Source organism: Oreochromis aureus, linkage group 7 (genome assembly GCF_013358895.1).
Source record: "Oreochromis aureus strain Israel breed Guangdong linkage group 7, ZZ_aureus, whole genome shotgun sequence".
Classification (NCBI taxonomy): Eukaryota; Metazoa; Chordata; class Actinopteri; order Cichliformes; family Cichlidae; genus Oreochromis; species Oreochromis aureus.
The window spans coordinates 3275624-3297780 of record NC_052948.1 but is presented as its reverse complement, the minus strand read 5'-3'; the positions used below and the strand labels follow the sequence as shown (position 1 = coordinate 3297780).

At 40.6% G+C, this 22157-nt stretch overlaps 1 protein-coding gene across 1 annotated transcript in view; it reads left to right on the top strand.

The window, feature by feature from the left end:
* The first annotated feature begins 5667 nt into the window (after positions 1-5667).
* The window catches only part of tmtc2b (transmembrane O-mannosyltransferase targeting cadherins 2b), a 78887-nt gene continuing 62397 nt past the window's right edge, over positions 5668-22157 (top strand). The window contains exon 1 of the mRNA XM_031725980.2: positions 5668-6151. Coding sequence (XP_031581840.2) covers positions 6069-6151 — 83 coding nt within the window. The 5' untranslated portion in view covers positions 5668-6068. The remainder of the gene's footprint in view (positions 6152-22157) is intronic.

Genomic DNA, 22157 nt, shown 5'->3' with positions numbered 1-22157 from the left:
TCAGCTGTGGTTCTCATCAGAGGCACTCAGGCTGAGGATCAAATGTTACACTTGGAAAAAAAACCCTGAAATAAACACACTCTCTTATAAACAGACACACTGGTTTATATACATGTGCAACACATCTAGACACTCGCAGTGGAACAACACAACTACAGTCCTGGGATTCATAGTTCAGGTTGTTGGGACAGATTCAGCTGTGTCTTCAATAAAAAGATTCTAAACATCCTCTTGTGATATGTTTATGGGATTTGGGTGACAGATTTCACTGGAAAATCTTTAAATGTTTAAAATGATTCTTTATTTTTCTTTTTTTCATGCCATTAAAAAACAACAACAAACAAAGATATAAGAGAAAAATGTCCTTGTATTGGATTTGCCTGCACATTACTCTCCATATGCAGTCCCGAGGCCAAAAGGTGCAGTTTTATATAATATATATAATGCAAATATTGTACATATTCAGGATACTAGACTCAAAGATGATACTATAATCAATAATCAGTAATATGCATACATGCTCTAGCAGCATTCCCATTCACAAACAAATACACATTTTGAAACTTCCAACCTCAGTGTCGAGAAATTCCCAAAACGTATGCATGCTTTCAAAATCTTGGGGAGTTTGTTTGACACCTTCAGAAAATTAAAGTAATGTACCCTTAAGGGTGGTATCCTGTTAATAAGGTGTACTTATTTGTACTGTTGTAATTTTTTGTACCTTTTTAGATACTAGTGAAAGTATCACTGAAACAACAACAACAAAACACAGCTAAGAGGAAAGGCAACCATGCATTTATTTTTATCTATTTTAATACTATATATTTATATATTTGGACTCTTACTGAGAATTCAAAGTTTTATCTGCTTCACACCTGCACATTTTAAATGAACCTAACATGCATCCAGACTTTAAGTGTTCTTATTGGTTTAGGCCTCTGATAAAGGACCTGGTTCGGGTCCTTTACCAGAGGCCTGGGAGCCCGAGGGTCCTGGGCAGTATCTTAGCTGTTCCTAGGACTGCTCTCTTCTGGACAGAGATCTCCGATGTTGCTCCCGGGATCTGCTGGAGCCACTCGCCTAGCTTGGGAATCACCACAGCTAGTGCACCTAGTGCTCCGATTATCACTGGGACCACTGTTACCTTATCCTCCACATCTCCTCGAGCTCTTCTCTGAGCCTTTGGTACTTCTGAAGCTTCTCATGTTCCTTCTTCCTGTTCTACAAACCATTTCTTCCTTTTTCTGTATAATTTTAAATATTCCTTATGCTGCTTTCCTTCACTTATTTATTGAGACTTTGTTAAGGATCAGGGTCCATTAAACGGTCTTAAATCATGTCTGGTTGTTGGAGTATCCTAGGGACAATATCAAGAGACAATATTACAAGATTGCTCAAGCAGAGGGTCATTTCTGTGCCATGGAAAGACATAAATGTTCATTTTTGCAGCTTTTAAAGATTAAACACAATCCACAGTTATATTGTTCAGTGGAGTCGGTCCAGTACCAGTCATTATCGAGGCAGAGGTTAGGAATAACGAAGGTTTCAGGGATTTTCTCTGGAGTGTAGATGTTGATTCATCCGTGGAAAGACCTTGCTGCAGGTAATTTCATTATGCAGATGAGAAGGAGCGCCTCTGTCCCTGTGCTGAAAAGGACACAGGCGGCGTGCTGCTGGCAGCACACGTACAGCCTGGCACGGTAATCTGTATACCACCGCCACCGCAGTGATCTCCTGATCAGTTGCAGTTATCCACTTTCCTTGGGTTGAGTTAACAGGAAAAATGGCATCCACAAAAAAGCCACAGCATTCCTCTGACAATGCCTGTGTCTGTATAGCATAAACAGATGGAAGATCTTGGCTAGCTGAGCCTGGGCTTAGCTTTACTCGAAGATCTATTGTTTTTCTTTTTCCTTTTTTTAAAGCCAGAGCAGGCTGCTGCTGTTCTGGCATCTTACTCCTGTGGAGAATTTGGTTCCTAAACAAGAAGAAAGGGAAGTTACCAAAGCCACCGTTGCTAATGATAAAAAAAATTCAAGAAGACATTTAATATTATACATTTCACAGAGTGTCGAAATAAACCATGGGAATGGTTCATTTTCTCCATCATTCTCTGGTTTTCTGTTCTTGTAGACAGTTTTTATTGTTCTCCTTCCTTTATGTCTTTGGGCCATAAAAAATCCCCTCTCCTTTTTTCATGCTGGCTTTAAACCGTTTCTGTTGTTGTGGCAGATGTTTTTATCCTTAAAGTCTATGAAATGTTAACAATACAAACATATTCTTGCCAGATTTTACATAATTAGTAGAGATGGCTTGTAATATGCATGCACATTTTTTAAAATCAGTTATTCTTCTATAGCTTGTTTTAATTTTCACATAGAAAATCACACGAATCTTTCTCAGAAAGATTTCTGGCTTTAAAGAAAAAAAAATTCCTTCTTCGCCAGAGATCAAGACTTTCCTTCTCTACTTAAACTTGAGAGAAAAAGAGAAGAGCAGCACGCCTGACACTGCGGGAGGCATCGAGGTTCAAAGGAAGATGCAGAGTATGTGGATGGATTTCTAACTTGGTTGTGGTTACTTGATGAGAAAAGGGGAGTGCAGATCTTCAAAAAGGTTATGTACCTCTGATTTGGGCAAGTTCATCCTAAAGATAATAGAAAGTGTTTGCTTCTCTGCTCACAATTTAATTGCTTTTTAAATTGGATCTGTTTCTGTCTATGTACCAGCACCTCACGAAAATGTGTTGGAGAGAGAATCTATGTGTGAGAGAACTGTTATCGCCATATTTAGAAGCAGTTCAGTCTAATCTTCCTGACATCACACGAGCAAGCGCCTTAAATCTCCCAAGACCAGTGCTCCATACGACACCATCCACTGGAGAAAGTCCATCAAACTCCTTCTCCTCAGTTTGAGTCAGAGTTAATGAGCCTGTCGTGTGGACAGACTTGCAAACTCTCCAGTGAAAAAGAGAACAACAAATTATATTAATTGAAATGCCACTCCTCTTCATTTGATGGACACCTTCCTTTTTTTACCTCCACTCAGCATTATGTTTCCACTGAACGCACCATCAGCTCTCAAGCGAAAAGTAATTTGCTCAAGATAGTTTACTGCTGAGTAAGCAGTGTCGAGATGATATTGGGAGCTAATATCTCAAAATAATGATGTCATGTTGTCCCTGATTGCTAAAAAGCTGAGGTCTGATATCCTGCAGACAAAAGTGGGAGAGCGCACGAGGAATAAAAGAAAGGATTTTTTCCAGTTCACATTCCTAACCCTGGTAAAGATCATATTTATTACATGCTGTTGATATTAAATGTTTTCTTATTTGATATTGTGGAGAATGCATATTACTCCAAACCATCCACAAAGTGGATTAAGCTGCTTGGCTTCATGCAAAGCCATACTTCATAAAGCCTGCATTTAGTGTCACTTTCTGCTTTAGCATGCTCACGTTTGCTTCATTATTTTTATTCCATGCATGGGCGATTTGCGGCTCAGATGTGGCGTTGAACCTACTGTTAGTCGTGTCCTTGTAATTCCTTTTACCGTCCAGGATCCGTTCAGGGAGGTCTTCTTCTGTCACATACATCGGGCAACACTCCCACTCCCTCCACCCCTGCCAGGACACTCTTCTTTCTCTCATTCACCCACAGATGCACATGTTTTAACTTTGGTGAAACATTTATATGTGTGAAGCTGAGAACTTACCATCATCTCACACAGAAAGTATATATATATATATATATAAAGTGGGTTATGTTCATAATGATATATTATGAATTTCATTTAAGGATCCAGTGATCAGATGTGTGGTAAGTAATCTATGCGCTTTGAACCTGATGAAAATAAATAAATAAAAAGGAGCATGAATAATCAGTCAACAGAGAAATGTAGACTCTAAGCCAAAAAACAGAAAAACTTTGATCAGACTAATTAATTCCTGAAATGTATTACATCACAGTGTCCTGCTGCTGTCCTGTGAAAGGCTACATTGAAATGTTGCCCTGACAGATGGGGCTTGCCTACTGAAACAACCTTGAATCAATAGCAGTCAGCCAGACTACTGACTTTGTCTGCAACACTTTTACAATTATTCTTTTCTTCTCTTCTTTCTTTGGCGCTGGTCTAATACCTCCTTATGTTGTGCAATATACTCTTAAAGGAAGTCCAAGAATCATTTTAACGTTCGTGATGATCATTTTAATCTCGAGATGCAATGTATTGTTTTTGGAAATGTAGACACACGCTGGTCATGTAAAATTGATAATAAAAGACTCAGTCTGGGAAAGTTTAATAATTACCAGAAACTGAATTTACTTATGATGAAAAAGAACACCCAGCTTTGTTTTGTTTGTTCACTTCTAAAGTGGCAATTTTGTGCAATCACGGGAAAATCATTGGAAATGTTCTGTATTTAGCTAAGGACAATACATTCAGTTGTATATTAGAGGCTGAAATAATTTACCTTGTTTAGTCTTCTCACAGACATTCTTGGCCTAAGGGCCCTCTAGTGGTCCCTTTGGGGCCAGCTTTACAACTTTTCCGACCCTGGTTGAGGAGAAAGAAGTTCCTGAAATCACACTGTCGCGACTCATTGTTCCAGTGTGGTAAACACATAATCTACTCTTCACATCAAAAGCAGGAAAAGATTTTCCCTTCATCATTTATTTCAGAAAGTCTGCCTTTTAGGTCAAAGAGGTCTCTACTCTCACAGCATCTTGCCATTGGACTGACATAAATTACAATAATGTAGCTTTTAATAAGCAACTGTAATTTTTTCACCCATAATTCGTAAGAATCGCCATCAAGGCGAGCGCACGGGATGTTTGTGTCTTATTCAGCTGCTGTTTCCTGTATGTCTATATGTGCAGCAAATTGAAGCCACATTTAAAGTAGAGGGAAATATTTCTTAAAGCAAAGCAAGCCTGTGTTTCTTTAATTATTAATTCTCCTATGTAAGCAATAAGAGCTATATCCAGCAAATATGTATTATTCTCTTTTGTAGATGTTAGATGAGCGCCACAGATTACAGTGACATCCCGCTGGGATCGGTTTTGTGAAATTTAATATGATATTCGTTTATGAAGCATACACTCTAAGGACCACCTTGACATTATGGACTACTCTTAGCGGTATTAAGTGACCCCTACCAACGGTTCTCAGCATCGTGTAGTGTGATTTATCCCCTTTCTAGAGGAGGGGAGCGTGCGCATGCGCTCGAGTTCTCTCAAACCACATGCGTTAGGAGCATAGCTGCGTCAAGTTTGCAGAAATGCGAAGGTTTGGCGCGGAAGTGAAGCAGATTGAGCCTCCATATTAAATCTAAAGGTTTGACACAAATGAAGTTATTAGAAAACTAAATATGGATCGAATCTATTGGAGATTAATGCAATTATTAAAAGAGTATATATAAAAATCCTATATGGGGGGAGCTCACTGAACAATATAAAGCTTTGTTAAAATTAACCTCATGTGGGGTCAAAAGGCAGCTATGTGTCTTTTACTCCTTGTTTTATCTACTCATCTACATCCTAACACTATATCGCAGATCTGTTTTGTTCGCGCTGCCTCACTGACAAGTTTATTTTGAAAGTCTACCCGGATGTTGGACAATACCAGACTGTCTAACTTGACCTCTGTCTCAATCGCGACGTTTAGCCAGCAGCGGCCGCTGAGCATCGGAGGCTGATCCTCCTCTGTGTCAGGGAGGCGTGCTGCGTGTGTTGTCACAGATTCACGAAACGCTGCTCGTGTTTTATTTCCTGCCCAACTCTCAGCGGGATAAAAAGCTCTCGGGCTCAGACCCAACATGGGTTAGAAAGAAAGCCACCTATGGATTATCCACTTTGCGCACTTCAGCGAGGATGATGGGGGGGAGAGAATGGACTTGTTTTCGCAGAGACATCCTGACAAAGACGGGAACTGAGAGGGACTAGAAACCGGGACTCGCTGCTTCTCTGTGTCTCGCTTTGCATCTTTTTAATTTTCTTTATTTTTTCTTATTTCCCAGTTTGCTTAGTTTTGTTTTTGTTAGTATTTCCCCGCGCGCGTGCGAGGCAGAAATGTTTGCAGAATTGCTGTGCGGCGCCGTGGCTCTGGTCCTGTATGTCAACACTCTGGGCGCCGATTTCTGCTACGATGACAGGTACTTGAGTGAATGAATGACATCCAAACGCACGGTGCTGTATCCACTAGCGGGAAACCTCATCAGTTCTGTAGCGAAACGATGATTTACAACTTGGAGGAAGGGGGCATTTCATTGCGTCAGCATCAAAACAGAGCGTTGTGTCTATCACTACAAACAGTCCGCCCGAAGGCAGGTATCAGGTATCAGTAGTTTGTGCTCCGAGGAGAAGCTGAGTGATGGAAATGTCCCACTGCTTTGAAAGTCACTGTCAGAGTCCACAGTCCAGACACGTGTGCTTGTTTGTGACATGTGTGGCAGCTGCCTTGAAAGATAATTCCTTTGGGCTAATATTTCAACATTCCCGTGTTACAGCTGATCTTTCTTGGATCACAGCTTGTTGTTTTTCCGTAAGTTGAAAAGTGTAGTCAGACGTAAATAGGCAGCGCGCCCGTACGCCTCAGAAATAAGTTCTTCAAAGTCTGGACTTGCTCAAAGTCTTGAGATGTGCTGAGGAATTAATTGATCCCAACAGGAAAAAAATGTGCCTCATATCTCTGCAGCAGTTCCACACATGCACCAGTGTGCAAAGCGTTTTCTTATTCATTTACTAACCCATTTCATTGGTTTGTGGGCTCAGTCGCTGTTATGCAGGGAAATGCATTACTCATAGCTGGCCTTTTGATATTTGATGGCTGAATGGTTGTCAGTGCCTCCGGCTCCCTACTCTCCATCCATTGCCTTGATGTGGGTCAGCTGCATGCACATTTTATGCTCCTATCACTGTATCAAAATCCTATCAATATTAATACAGCCAGTATTCATAGTTGTTAGTCTGGGATGCTTTTTCTCTGAACAGAATATTGTGCAGTGCTGTGCATTTATTATAGGTGTTTTAAAGAGTAGAGCGCACACAGAGAATACAGCTTAGTGTACAAACACTGAACATCAACTAGTGGTGTATTTCCTGCACATCTCTGCTCACTGCTCTGTATATAGAACATTTCCTGCTGAGCACATTCCCCCTGGTCTTTTTCTTTCTTTCTTTTTTTGCTGAAAGTATGACACTTTTTCTTTTACAGTTGTGTGTTGCTGTGCGTTTTGCACTTTGTGCTTAGGTCGGGTGATTCACACACTTACATGATAGGAAGGTGGAGAGGTGAGAGCCGGCTGTTGGAGAGCCCCTCCAAGTTTGAATGTGACACGGAAAGCCAAACCTTGATAATTCTATGAGGAGATGTTAACATAATTGTTAAATAATTATTTATTACCGCAGGAGTTTGGCTCCAGGTTTTTGCAGGTTTTTTTGGGTGAAACAGATGAGTGACAGAATTCGCCCATCCCAGCCGGGGTTTTGCTCTGACGTGCAGTATTCTGTCTCTGACATCTTGTTCCATTGCAGGCTATCTGTCACATCCAGCGTTATCTGTTTTTAACACGTGTTCCAGGCTTGCAATTAGCAGCCGTCTCCTGTCCCCCCTGGGCTCCACCGAGAGCGAGGGAGGGAGGGAGGGAGGAGAGAGGAAGGGTGTGTGCAGCGGTGCTGTATCATTTTAAGTACAACAGTCCTGGGCATACAAACTGATCTGACTTGCTAATGCTGGGTTAGGTTTGAAAAAAGATGATGTCTTTATGCTGTCATTATGGAAAATACTAAATTTGTAATGGCAATAAATCAGACTTCGAGCTTGCCATTACTAAACACCCTGCAGCCTTTAGAGTGGATTTATTTAAACTGTGACACTAATTTATGCATCATTCACATATTGTTTTTCATAAACTAAAAGGACACCAGAGTTACAGAATATAACGACGGCACGCCCCAAAATAAAGATTTATAGCTTCAATTGAACTTTTTATGGTAAACAGCTGAGGAGAAAAAAATAAATATAGCTGTTTTTCAGAAGGCGACATTGATTCCTGTCTGTGAAAAGATCGATTGTGTTTCTCCTTTGCTCCTGGCTGTGAAACCAGTGCCTAGACTTAAATCAGTTTGTGATTTAAAATCAGAATTCAAGATTGCAGTGTGCATAAAATGCCTGGGGGGCACAAAGATGCCACAGAAGAGACGCCCGAGGATTCATAGTCGCTTTGTAGCAGTGCAATACTTTTTTTTTTTAAATTCATTCTTCTCGTGGTAACAGGAGTGCCTCGGTCACATGCGTCTTATCATATGTGTGTTCAGTGGTTACACATTAATTTAAGCAAACTTTATGCCTGGTAACCAAGGCCGTAACCAAGGAAGTTCACATTTAAAAGGAGAGGGGAAAAAATTTTGTTTACACATGTTAAATTATTTTTCTCCAGAGTCTAAATAAATAATTCCATGCAAGTCAGTTTTCTGACCCTGCAGCCGGTAATGGCTCCTCATTTGATACGAATGACAGCGTGGAAGAGCGACCTGCTCTCCACGGCCAAATTCCCAGGAGGGGCGGCTTTTCTTTTCCCTCCCTGGGACACAGTCATCATTAGCACATACACAGCTTTGACACCTGCACTGGAAAATGGGAATCATACGTCACGTAGTTCATATCAGCACTGCTGTAATCTGCAGTTGGGGCTGAGTGAAGGAATGGGAGAGCTCAGATAAATGTCAGACGAGAAATACTGGAGCAATATTCTGCGGCTCCCTGTAAGCCGTGTGCACCAGGTACCACCGTGATAATGAAAAGACCTCCGTGGTTTGATTGCAGGATTCTTTTGTTCGGTTATAAAAACCTGTTGAGCGCAGGTTAATCAAGGTGACGATGTTTTTAATGAAGCTTAAAAAGCTGCCAAATTCTCCATTTAATAGCTGTAAACACTGGACTGTTTTAAGGTATATTTCACCGCCCCCCCAAACACACACACCCTGGCTTTATGGATTATTGTTCACTGTCAGGAGTTTGATGGATGTGATGAACTGCACCCACCTCATTTTTCCACCCTCGTGTTATGGTGTACAATTTGACTGTGTGAGGATGTGTGAAGGTTGTGGGTCACGCTGAAGGACGCAGCCTCCCTGGGCATGGCCAGTGATTTATAATGGTCAGACAGTTGGTAAAGGCGAGTCATCGTATAGCTCCATGCTCTGAAAGTTTTATTAGAGAAGTTGGGATTGAGGGCAGAACCAAAACCTGCTTTGCTGAGGCAGTTTATGTGAGGTTTGGGTGGTGACTGATGTTGACACCACCCAAATGTTATAGTAAATATGGTTAAGGAAAAAGAAACTATTAAATATTTGTTTTTAGTTCAAATGTATTCACGTTTTCTTCAAGTTTAACTTCAGAGACGTGTGGAAAACCTGTATCTGGCCTCTGAGGTGGAGACCAGAGTACTTTGACCTACCTGCCCCAGTATAGGCTTGTCCATACCCATAGCGGTCTCTTCTTTGGCACAGTGTCACTGCAGTGATCTTGAACCCTACTCTCATAGCCTATACTGTAGGATTGCTGCTTAGCATTGCGGTTATCTTGAGGGCCCAAGGGCGGCAACCCAGCAGCCTGAATATCTTTACTTTTTTTCCCAGTCAGGGTTTCTTAGCCTGCGCCCTGTAATTATCGTCCTGCCTGTAGAGAGGGACTCACGACATGGTTTCGTAGATGTAGCTACGCTGCTGTTTCTCTCTGCATCTTTTTTTCCCCTCTGTCTGTCTTCCTTTCAGCTACCCCCCAAAACCTTTAGGCCCCCGGCTTCTATCATCCAGTGTCTCCAGATGGTCCCGTTTGGTAAGGAGTTTAGGGTTTTTCTCCCTTCACCAGTTTCAAGGGAGCATTTGAAGTGGATTCAAATGGAGCTTGTTTGTTGCTTGTAGTTGCCAGGATGGAGACAGAGTTCATGCTGACACAGTTGGTGAAGATAGCTTCATGACAAAATAATATAATGTATTCAAAACTCATGTATTTAGTTTTTCAAAGGAGCTATAATCACTGTTTAGAATAGATCGAATTTGTGTAATGCAACCAAAATGACAAAGTTGCACATAATTATCACTTAACTCTGTGATACGCAGAGCTTTCCAGCATTTTTCAGCTCATTGTTTATGTTACGGCCTTCAGATTAGCTACTTTGATTCATTCTCACCGCTTTTATATGGTTTTCCATCACAACAGATTGATATTCCTCAATTGCTTTTCCCAGCACCAAGTAGCAGACTGAAAACATTAGCACAGGGTCGTGGAATAGGTTTGCTAGGTGGAAAGTGAGGCAGAATTAATATTGGAGTCAGGTTTCCTTAATTCCCGAACAATTCAGTTGAAGACAATTAAAGCTCTTCTGTGTAAATGTGAAGAATTCCTCAATCTGTTTGTTTTAGGTTGCAGTGCTGTTCTGTTAAATTCAGTTTAAAAGACTTTACATATTGTAATATCCTTTGACGGGGCAGAGTTCTCCACTCAGCCAGGGCTTTTCTAACATGTGGTAAATGATCTTGAAGTTCTTTGGACATTAACATATGTAATGATTCTTATCTTCAAAGTTATTGCAAATATTATTTATATTGAATATATATTAAATATATATATATAAATGACCTGTTGTTTTCATGACAGGAAATGTTAAAATAAGACTTATTGCAAATTTAAATCAAGTTAAAAATGCAAAGAGCTCATTTTAAAAAGCACAGATGAAAGAGCTGTAATGGTTTTCTTCAGTGTGACTCTGTTGTCAACGGTAAGAACCTTGGGCCCTGCATTTCCTTCCTTCGACTGCCAGACTGTATAATCTGCTGGCAGGATAGGAAAGACACATGTGGGAGGTATCCTACTCACTCCTGGTGGTTCCACACTTTCTCTAATAAATATTCTAACAGGAATGTTTCTGATTATCATTTACAGATTTTTAGCTCCAGCGTGAGTCTGTTGACATTCCACGTGTGAGCGCTGCCAATGTGCGGTGAATGTGACAACTTTTTGAAATCTTCATTACAACATCTCTCAGATTCTTTCTTTCAGAAAGAGGAAAGGAAGAAAGACGATTCTTCTTTTAAAATATGACTCCTTTACACCAGCCCAGAAAGATCAGCTCAGTTTCAACCACAGATTGATTGGATCTCAATTTTCCTAAGCTCTCGTTTTCGACAGAAAGCCAGTGAGGGTAGAAATTGTTATTTTCTCGCTCACCACAATTGCAAGATAAGCTAGCCTGGCAGAAATTCGTTTGTTTCTAAAAATACCATTAATGAGGGGTTCTGATATGTTTGTGAGTTTCTTTTCTTACCAACAAAACCCCACAGAATTGCTCGAAGCATGCGTCTTCGATGGAGTGAGTTCATATTTAGGTTAATAGGAAACAGCTGAGTAGATACGATGCTACTCTCACTCCTTCACACGGTCATCGGGCCCAGAAATGGCCGCGCTGCATCTTTGTTACTGCACCGAAACTCCTGAAGTTCATTTAAAAAATGTTGGCTCTTATGCTGCATTCACTGTGGTGAGGACAGAAAGGGGAAAATAAGACAGAAAGACCTGCATATCTGTAAAACATGCAATAGAGACTAAACTTGAGAAAGCGTTTTATTGGTGGACGTCCTAACATGTAAAAGTGCGCACAAAGAATATTCTGGTTGTTGTTGAACCAGTAAAAAACATTCAGCAAACGGTCGTGTGGTTGTGGCACGGCAGGATCTGCTGATGCACTGAATGCTTCAGCCACAACTTCCTGTACGGCGTTTGCAGTCCAAGGAACTTTTGGATTTTCTGGAAACTTTTTTTCCCACAATGCTTTGTGTGACTTCTTGTAAACCACTAACTGTTATTTAAATGCAAAGCAGATTTCAACAAGACAGATTAAGAATCAATTTGAATTTAATGCTGTGAAATTTTGTTTTCGTATTCATGGTCTTTAGAGGATAAATTCTGATGATTTTGCCAATCCTGAGTTTTCATGTCATGCCATTTTTAGGATATTTTAGGTACATTTTCATATGAATAATATTTCCATGACACAGCGGTCTGGTGGTTTAATCCTGTTGCTTTACAGCCAGGGTTCAAATCCACCGGCCGGCTGGGGTCTTTCTGTGCAGACTTGGCGTATTCTCCCTGTACCTGCACGGGCGCTCTCCGGGTACTCTGGCTTCCTCCCGCAGTCCAAAGATGCGCATATTAGGTTAATTGTTTATCCTAAATTGGTCACGGGTGTGAATGAGAGCGTGAAAGGTGTTCTGTCTCTCGCTGATAGACTGGTGACCTGTGCAGGGTGTACCATGCCAGCTGGGATAGGCTCCAGCCCAGCATTTAGTTCACAGCATTGTTGTGCTGTGAGTACAGCCTCAGAAACCAATGACAACAAAGTGTCCTTGAATTTCTCTTACAACTATTAAAATATCCTGTATTCATTACAGAACATTAAGGCATTCAATGTGCTATAACCTAAATATTCTAAACATTGTTACTGAATCTGATTAGGTTGTGCACAGCAACAGGCTGTAACGCTAAGCCAGGTTTTTAAACCTAATATGTAATCCTGACTGACATCTTACACAGGGAGCATGCTCCTCCCTCGCTTCTGGACATGCATAACCTCCAGGTCCAGATGGTGTCTAGACATTGGAGAAACACGATACATACATGAGTCTTAAATACCTCTAATAGTTGATATGCTCCTGCTCAAATGGCACTCTGTGATATCTGCATGCTAAAATGCAGGGAATGCATTGTTTTATTATAAGATTGAAGCTGATAATGAATACATAGCATGCCCACGAGTTCTTGAAAGCCACCTCTGTCCTCTCACCAGGCCAGATCAAGCTACTTTAAAATAATCAGGCTCTGAAGCAGGGTAATCACCCAACTGCCATGCAGTGGGATGAAACATGGTCCATATGTAGCTGTCAGGTGTGCTGCCTGGTGGTGGATTGAGGCATTAGAGATCAATCTTTACAATCCTACACAAGATGTTGACCTTAGTCCACTTTGAGTATTCTCATTGCCTTGGCTCGCTGTTTAATTAAAGTTGACAGATTGTCTTGGTTAATAGATCTTGCAGGCACAGTGTACTGCAGACAGAACCACACACACACACACACAATAATTGCCTTAAACAATGTGTAGTACCAACCTGAATCCCACCCACGGTCAGTTTTGTGTGGCAGACATTCACGACCACAGTTCAATGATGTGAGAAAGGCGTTGACGCTGCCAAGAATCAGCGCATCGATTGATAAAGGGCAGCTATAGGTTTTGCTGCCATCATTATAAATATGTCTCAGATGATTAAACTCTGTTGGGCTAAGTTGGTAATGGGTCTAGACAAGGGATTGGATTTCCAGGGCTAATGCTGGCTGATGGCTCTTAAGCCATGGCCACTCTCAGGCTCTTGGCCCTCTTCATATTAATGGGATTAACAGCACTATGGATGAGGGCGTGTAAGCAGAGAACCCCAAGCTATTAGAAACAAAAACCTCCCTGTCCCCCATATCCAACAGGGATGCTATAGTTTGGCCTTTTCAGCAATGAAGAGGAAAAGGCTTCTTTTCACTTTGCCTCACCATCTCTGTGGCAAGAAGCACTGGCTCATTTCGATAAGGTTATGACACAAGTTGGCCGGTTCGGAGCCAGTGCCTTTGTTCATTGTTAAAAGAAAGCTTTGTGTGCTCCCTCTGTTCTCCCTGGACCCAGTGAAGGCGACCATTTGTCGCCAAATAGAGGGGAATTAATCCCCGTTTGTGTTGTCCTGTTGTTTATGAAGGACAAAGAATCAAGACCCCAGAGGTCACTGTTTGAACAGAGCAGAAAACTGCTGCAGCATTGTGCACCAAACCTGTCAGAACCAATTGGGCAATCCCATTACGGCTGTACGTGCTCTGTTACATGCTCTCAAAGTTCTGGCTGTTCTCAAGTGGTAAGAAGACAGAGGAATGAGGTCAGAGGATTCACGGTTGGTGATCCCAAAGAAGCCCGACTGTTATGAATATGCCAGCTAAATTATCCAGTGTCTTGGTTGTACTGCTGGAAAATCACGTCTGTCAGTGCACTCGGACGTGAAAACGAATAACCTGCTTAAACAAAGCTGCCAGATACAAAAATAGTTCCATTTCTTTATTTATTTGTTTAAATTGATCATCATAGCAGTTACACCGTTTTTCATTTTCGAACCATATTTTAATAATGAACAAAGTTCAGTGTAAAGTATAATTAAAGTTCATTGTCTCAGGGTGTTTTCACACCCATAGTTCTTTTACTCTGGTCCGAGTCAGTTGATGAGTTAGTAAACTTGTAGCTTTTCTCCGTGGTTTGGTTGGTTTTCACACAGAGAAAAATCCAAGTGAACTCCACTAAAACTACAGTACGTGAGAATGTTTAGAAAGCGCAGAATTTATGTTCATTTATGGCTAGCTGCTAGCCTGTACAGAACTTAACACATCTATAGTACTTGTAATGTACACCTGGTAGTGGGTTCAGATCGGGGTCGGATCACGTTCAAACAAAGCGCACCAGAGTTCGTCCGGAGCCGTACCATCACGCCTCCTCCAAAGGGTCTTGGTGCGGTTGTTTTGGTCCACACCCGAGTGCTGTGCTCACACCTGCACAAACGCACCGCACCAAGGGGGAAAACGAACCCAAGTTCAATTTAAATGGACTAAACACTCATAATGTAGATGCCATTATTGCTAAAAAAGCGACATGGTAAAGCGTTGTTTTCAATAAATTGCATGGTCAAAAAAGTGTTTTGTCTCACTCCCATTCCTTCTTGTTGTGTGTTGAAGCTCTACTTTGAACCTTGTTAAGCTCCAACCATGGATATATAAAACTTTTTTTTGTTGCCATTTTTCAAGTGGTCTTAACCTTTTGATCGGGACTGTATTTATGTTCCAGTGTTTGTGACGTAACCTTTGCTGCATTTAGATGGTGTGTTCCTGCAATGCTCTGTTACTATGAGCGGGATTTTTCAGTTATTTTAACTTTGCAGGGTTGAGGATTTCTTTCTGCTTCTCGTCAGGTTCAGGTTCGTTCCTTTAAGGGAAACAAGTGTTAGAAATCCTCTGACTTCTGTTATTATTGTGGTTTAAGTGGTTTTCACATATGATTACAGTATCTGGTGTTTCCTAAGTGCAGTGAGTGAGTCAGATGCAGTGCAGTAGAGCCTGTGGTCTGGCCAGTCGAGCTACTGTTGGTAACCTGCTGCAGCTGCTGCTCCCCTTGGACCTTTAACACCGGGACATAGCAGAAGCCTTTTGTGGCACATATTCTGCAGTTGTGTGCTGTTTGCCATTGAGCTGAGGTTGTATGGAGGACAGATTATTGCACAGTTCAGATGAGAAAAAGGAAATTGAGAAGGACTGCTTGTTTATGTGTTGTTGCACTCGTTTTCTATATATGTGGATGGAGAAGCTGACAGAGCAAATTGGAGACTGAATTCTTGCGGACCCGGACAGTCCCAGCAGTACGAGTTGCCTCCTCCCTCTCTCTTCCCTCACTTCCTACCTCTTACCAGACCACAGCAACGGAGGAAGCACATCTTTTCACAAGCTGCCTCTAATTGATACTGTTGAGCCCTGGGAAGCCAGAGTGTGGTTTTAGCGCTCAGAAAAAATGCGTGCAAAGCACAACAGCCTGCAGCATGCCACCCTCTGGGACACCACAGGTTATTTACAACCACACGACCAGTCTGGTCCAGGACCTCATATAGTTTAAGTGAATTAAAAAAAAAGGGGGGGAAGAAAACTCCACCACACTTGGATGTGGCCTTTGCCAAGCCTTTCATCAAACAGCTTCACTGGGAGAGGGCAAGAGTTGAATCCAATCCAGAGCTGTAATCTTAGCCTTGGGGGGCTGTTCACTAAATAGTTGTGTGCAATATGAAAGCTCCATACAAGATAAAGAAGTAGGTTCCTACTTTTGTTTTTTGCTACTGTTTCTTTTGGTACATGTGCTTTCACCAGCAGCTACACCTGCAAAGTATTCAGGTTATTTTCTTTATTTTTTAAAATAAATGATTTTCTGTATTTTGAATACCTCTGTGGGGCCATCAGGGGCATATTTTTTTAATTTTTTTTTTTGTGTTTGGACATGTAAAGGTGGAATTACCAAATCCAATCGAATGTGGTGTGAATTGACTGCTTCTAATGTAGCTTGTCATGGCTCAGTGAGGCAGACGAGTCTGACATCTCTCCAGATGGAGAACAGCTTGTGTTGTATAGTATTTCACGCACGGGGCCAAGTCTGTAGTTCACTGTTTCTCTCTGCTTTACTCTCTCTCTGTCATTGTGAACACAATCAGCCCGGTGACTGATTGATGGGATCGTGATTGTTTACAGGGTTGATTTCAGCGGTTTGTTTTGGCTCACGGTGCTGACCCTTGGCATTTGCGGCTGAGGTGTTTCTCTTCAACTTTGACCTTTTACGTGAGCGACTTTCCCTTTTCAGCCGTTCTGCCAAGTAAGGTCTTCATCTTCACCACAAGGTGGATTCGCACAGTTGGCACAGGTTTATTCCTGGTCAGCAGAGAACATTTAGTTTAGGAAAAGGTGTCCAAGACAGCCTTTTTTCCCCCCTTTCTCCAACCACAGAGAAAGAAAACCACCATATCAAGCTCTCAATAATATGGCAGTAAATGGAAGTCTGATTCTGGATTGTGAAAGTTTGGTGGTAAGTCTACATTTTTTGCTGTGTGCAGGTCTTTTCCTGATTTAACTATGCAGTGCCTTATAATACTTACCTGATGAAATGTCAAGTGTGCCCCAAACCAAACCCCTAAGTGGCTGCTCCAAAAGAGTCCAGCATTTACAGAAGACTCACTTCTTGCCACCACATGGTAGATACATCAGTGGTTCTTTTAATTAGGAAGCAGTTAAAGAGAAAATCCATCCTCAGCTCTGCTGGCTCGCAAGCTTTGTTTTCATTAGTGTGAGTGACTGCTGGGGTCCCAGATGAAGACCCTAACCACCCGACATATCTGTTCAAACAAACAATCATTCATAAACCTCCAGTCTTTTCTCTTTTTGCCAATTTTTTTTTATCATAACATTAATCTGAACCACTTAGCAAGTGTTTCGGATTAATGTTATGTTTTTCAGAAGCTTACTGCACCGTCTTGGAAAAAGACAAATGATACCACGAGAAGAATGACAATTATAATAAGAAATGTCTTGAGGCAAGTGAATTTCTCTCTGCGAAGAACTGAGAAATCTTATCCTTTTGGCAGATTTCCTTCACTTGTGTAAAGAAAAATGCATTATCAGAACTGAACATGAGCACTTTCACTGTTTCCACCGTTCATTTGATGTAACACCTAAACATTTCCTAATTAATTATACCCGTCGCTCTACTTTAGCTGATAAGATTGGTTACTCTTAAACAATACGAGTAAAGTAGAGCTAAAGTAAAGCAGGCAGGTAACCTACCTTCCTGTGCACTCCATTGAGACGTGGCCCCTTTTCTTCGAGGAGAATAGACCTTGATTGGTGCTTCTGTTTTCTAATTGGCTAAACAACACAATCCGAAGTGCTGATTTTCCACAGGAGCTCACATCTAGGCCCACCAGCTCATTGAGAGGTTATTGATTTTTAGTGAAGAGAAAACAGAAAAATCCTCCCACAGTTTCCCTGCGAGTGCCACAGACGGACGGTGCTCATTACATGAATAAGGATGTCATTTATTTCTTCCTCCAACCGTTGCAAATCGTATTCATTCATTCAGCGAAGTGTAACCCTGTAGTGTAAAAATTAATGACTTATATTTCTGTTGTCTGCAGTGTCACAGTAGCATACGTCTCCATTTAACACGTGTGGTCATTTTCCCTGTTTTTTTTTTTTTTTATGGCTTGATTCAAAGAGACGCACTAACACGAGAATGTAAAATAATCTGTTTCATGTAGCCAACAATTATAGGTCAGATTTATAAAGGGGATTACTGTGTATCTGATACTTTACTGTTGGAGACGTTTGGCAGTAAATCCTGTGGATGAATGATGGATGCCAGTTGTCACCATGAACAGATGAGTTGGCAGGAACACACGCTGGCATGTTTTCCTGCTTAATTTGCGGTAACGACTTGACATCGGCAAATTATGGGTATTTGGAAATCAGAAAATCAGACCTCTGTGAAGGAGCGAAACAACTGTTTCATATACCTGATAGAAGAGTGCCGATAAATTGCTTGTTTTACTTACTTGCAGCTTTGCTTTTCTTCTTCTTCATCTTCTTTTTTTAGAGTTGAGCTTATTGAAATATATTATTTAGGCCCAGCTTTCCTTAAACAGGCCAACTTTTATAAGTACACAAAATACATAAAAGAAGGTATCAGGGTAAGAAAGCATTAGTCAGTACAACTTCCACTTTTTCTACTGAGCCGCAGTTATTAGACACAATTTACAGTTGTCTTCATGGCTAGTTTATAGTATTTATTTGTTTAACACGTATAATTATCCCTGATTCTCAGTTTGGCTATTGTTGCAGATTTGTATTTTTTTCAGTGTAATTGGCTGTTGTTTTCATTGGCACTTTGTGTTTTACACTAAATTACAAACTTGGCTCTCACTCCGTGCAATTACAATTTCCCCTTTGAGAGCCGTGATTAAGCTATGCTTGGGCTCCAGACAAGGCCAGCCTTCTTATTGCAATAATCCAAAAAAAATCTACATTTTTTACGTGGAAATAGAAAATATTTAGAATAGAAATATGAATTAAAAAAATGCACTTCCTGAACAAATTACTCAAATTCCTGTCATCTCATACTCATGCTCAGTGTTGCCAAAGCCTAATAGTTTTAAAATATGCTGTCTGAGTATTGTTGGAAAGGACACATGCTTAGCCCTGCCATGATCACATAATTATCATTATGAATGATCTCATGGCATTTAATAAGAAGACCTCTGGTTTTCTTCCAAAAGTAGCCTGTGCTGTGTAACATAACATCCACGGTATGACTGATAGAGAAAATGACAATTCAAAAAATATAACCTTTTTATTCAAGGATGCGATCAGAACATATTTTTAATCTCAATGTTGTTTTTTTAAAGGTAAACACAAGCAAATCTACACCCATTCAGATATATTTAAACATGTCTTGATGCATCCTCAATCATCCAGGTAAGTAAATCCCCAAAAGTTGATTCTGTTCATCTGGACGTTGCGTTTTCAGTCATCCAAGTGACTTCTTCAGTCTCAGCTGACTGCAGGTTTCCCCAATATTATAAACAGTAAATTTGCATAATGACTGAAATTAGCAGCACACAAGGAACAATGGGCTGGGAGGTCAGTTCCTTCATCATTAATATATAAATTTTCATGACCATTGATCAGCAACCACTGCAATGTACTGTTTAAGAGATTGGGGAAACCTGCAGTCAGCTGAGACTGAAGAAGTCACTTGGATGACTGAAAACGCGACGTCCAGATGAACAGAATCATCTTTTGGGGATATTTAAACATGATCAGCAGGCGAGTCGTTGGCTTCTCCTGAAGGGACACTAAAAGGTGGTCAAATCAAATACAAAAGCCAACTAAGAGGAAACATGAATGTAAAAATAAGATGATGCTAAATGTAAAATAACAGTATTTCACAAGAAAAAATACAAGAAAAATGTACTCCATGGTCTACTAGGCAAAGTGTCGTACCATCACTACACAGTTCCAGCTCCTGAGTATGGACTGTCTCCCTAAGAAGCTTGGCTTTCTCTTGTAATAAAACAGACCAGCAGAAAAACAAATTCAATATCTAAACGTTTCACAATTTTAGATCTTTTGTGGTAGAAAGAATTGTTATATATATGTGTATATATCTAAATGTTATTTTTAAAAGGGGCTTATTGTCAGACTTTAACCCTTATTTTACTGTAAGGAGGATTCATCTGCTTGAGCCACAGTGTAAAGCAGATTGTTTAATCTTTCAGTCTGTGGTTAATTGACTGCTTTACTTCTCTTACTTTATTAAATCCATGTCCTTTTGTGAGGGATTTCTCATGTTGGTGCATGTGCTGTAGTCTGGATAGTTCTCCTATACAGGAGAAAAGTAAAATAAAAGAAACATCAGGCTTTTCTATATTCATGATTCTTAGAGTTGAAAAAGAAAGCCTTGAAGGTGAGGCGCATTTGATCTCCAGCACAGGTTTCATCACAGCATTGATGAGTGAGATGAAAGGATATCAGAACTGGTCAAACATCGTGTTCTTATTTAAAACATTGATCAAAGCATCGACCTGTTCCGTCCCAGTACGGGATGAAAACCCAGTTCTCCTCTGTGTGTATGCACAGCGTTATGACCACAGCACAGTTACGCTCTCTGACAGCTCTAAACCCTGAAGCAGAGGTCACTCGCATATTCATAAACCTCAGTACAGATGACGTGGATGCCGAGTTCTAAATATTTTCACATGTGCATAGATATTGTGGTTTGTTGAGAATAAACAGCAACACAAATGATTTCAGGTCAGCTGTTTCCTATATAAATAGCTTGTGGCAGATTTTGTATCATACCAACACAAAACTCACTGCAGCATGACAAGACGATGTAAAATCTGGAGCAGCTGAGAGCGTTCACCTTGTCAACGTAATAAAAACCACAATGATGCAAGTTTAGCCGTGTGTGGTGCAACCGCTGTCTGATCTGAATCAATCTCCTGCCATCTTTGTGCAGTAGCCAGCATTAGTTTTACTGGAAAATTCGCCTTAAGTCTCCTCGGGATAAACTGTGTTCTTAATATTCTACAATTTTCTGCTTTTTTCCCTTTTTTATAAAAATGGGGGATACTCTAAAGATATCCTAAACTCTCCTCATTCACTAATGCTTAACAGGTCAGCCACACTTTCTAAGTAGAGAAGATAGTGTTGCATGTTTGGAAAAATATGAAATAACACGCGATGCCTCGTGGTAATTGTTAAGCTGATACAGGTGAATAAGGCGTTCCAGTAATGCAAAAACACTTGCCTCAATCTTTCAGCAAAGATGACTAAATCTCATTTACGTCGTTCATAACTAGATGCACTGCTGTGGAAAAATTTCCTGGCATAGCACCAGCATCATTTCAGAGAAAACAGTATTTTCTCTGGTACGGCTGCAGTGTTTGAGAGCTCATATTTACTGCGTTGTTTTCAGCAGCATTGGTCTGCATTATAGGCTCAGGCAGTGATGTGTTTATGGGTGTTGGGACTGTGTTTATTTGTTCAGGATTTAGAGTTGTTTATTTGGGACCAGCAGCGTACAGTACGTCTATTCAGGCAATTTAGACATTTATGAGCTGGATATATATAAAAAAAGAGCTTAGTGTTCAGCAGACTGTACCTCGAGAGTTTTGGTATAGCTAAATCTTCTTTTGGTTTTAAGAAACTCGTGAAATTTCCGAGTTTGACTCAGAAGGAAGTTAAAGTATCTGTTTCTGTTTCTAAATTAGAGTTCAGTGATTTCCTTAAAAATTATTTATAGTCCAGGATTCGTTTTAATTCACTAATTTGCTGCTCTAATGGGTATGTTTGCAGATATACTGTATATTGTGTATTTGGGATTAATTTTTTCAGATCATTAACAATTTTAACTCTATTTTAACTGAAAGCAGGCTTTGTGCTCCTTGTGGTTATTTGCAGTCAACACATAGTTAATTAATGTATCATTAAACATGCAGGTTACCAAGTTCTGTCTCAACTTTCATATAATTTAATTGATCAGAGAAAAACTATCTTAAAATGCAATGGTTTGGCTGACTAAGTCATTGTGCTGGGTCCCTACATCAAGGATAACTGGTTGCTTATAACCAGCTATCCAGTAAGGCTGGTACTACATGAGGCAGCATCCCTCCTGGCTTTGTGAAATGAAATGCCAACTACAGCCCTGAGGCATAGCTGACTGGAAGAAGGGAAAAGGAAAACCCATGACCCAACAGGAAGATCAATACTACATGATAAAGCTGTGGAAATGTTGCTGCAGCTCTTTGTTCTCATTCAGCCTTTGCTATCAACCGGCCATTTTGCCACATTACAGCTGGAATCTAATTACCAAAAAAGAAAAACTTATATCAGTGACACAGGCCATTTGTTTTTACTGGCCATGTGTTTGACCATGTGGTTTTTCCATTCCAAGGCCGAGAATAATTCTTTTAACTGCCCACCATTGTAAGT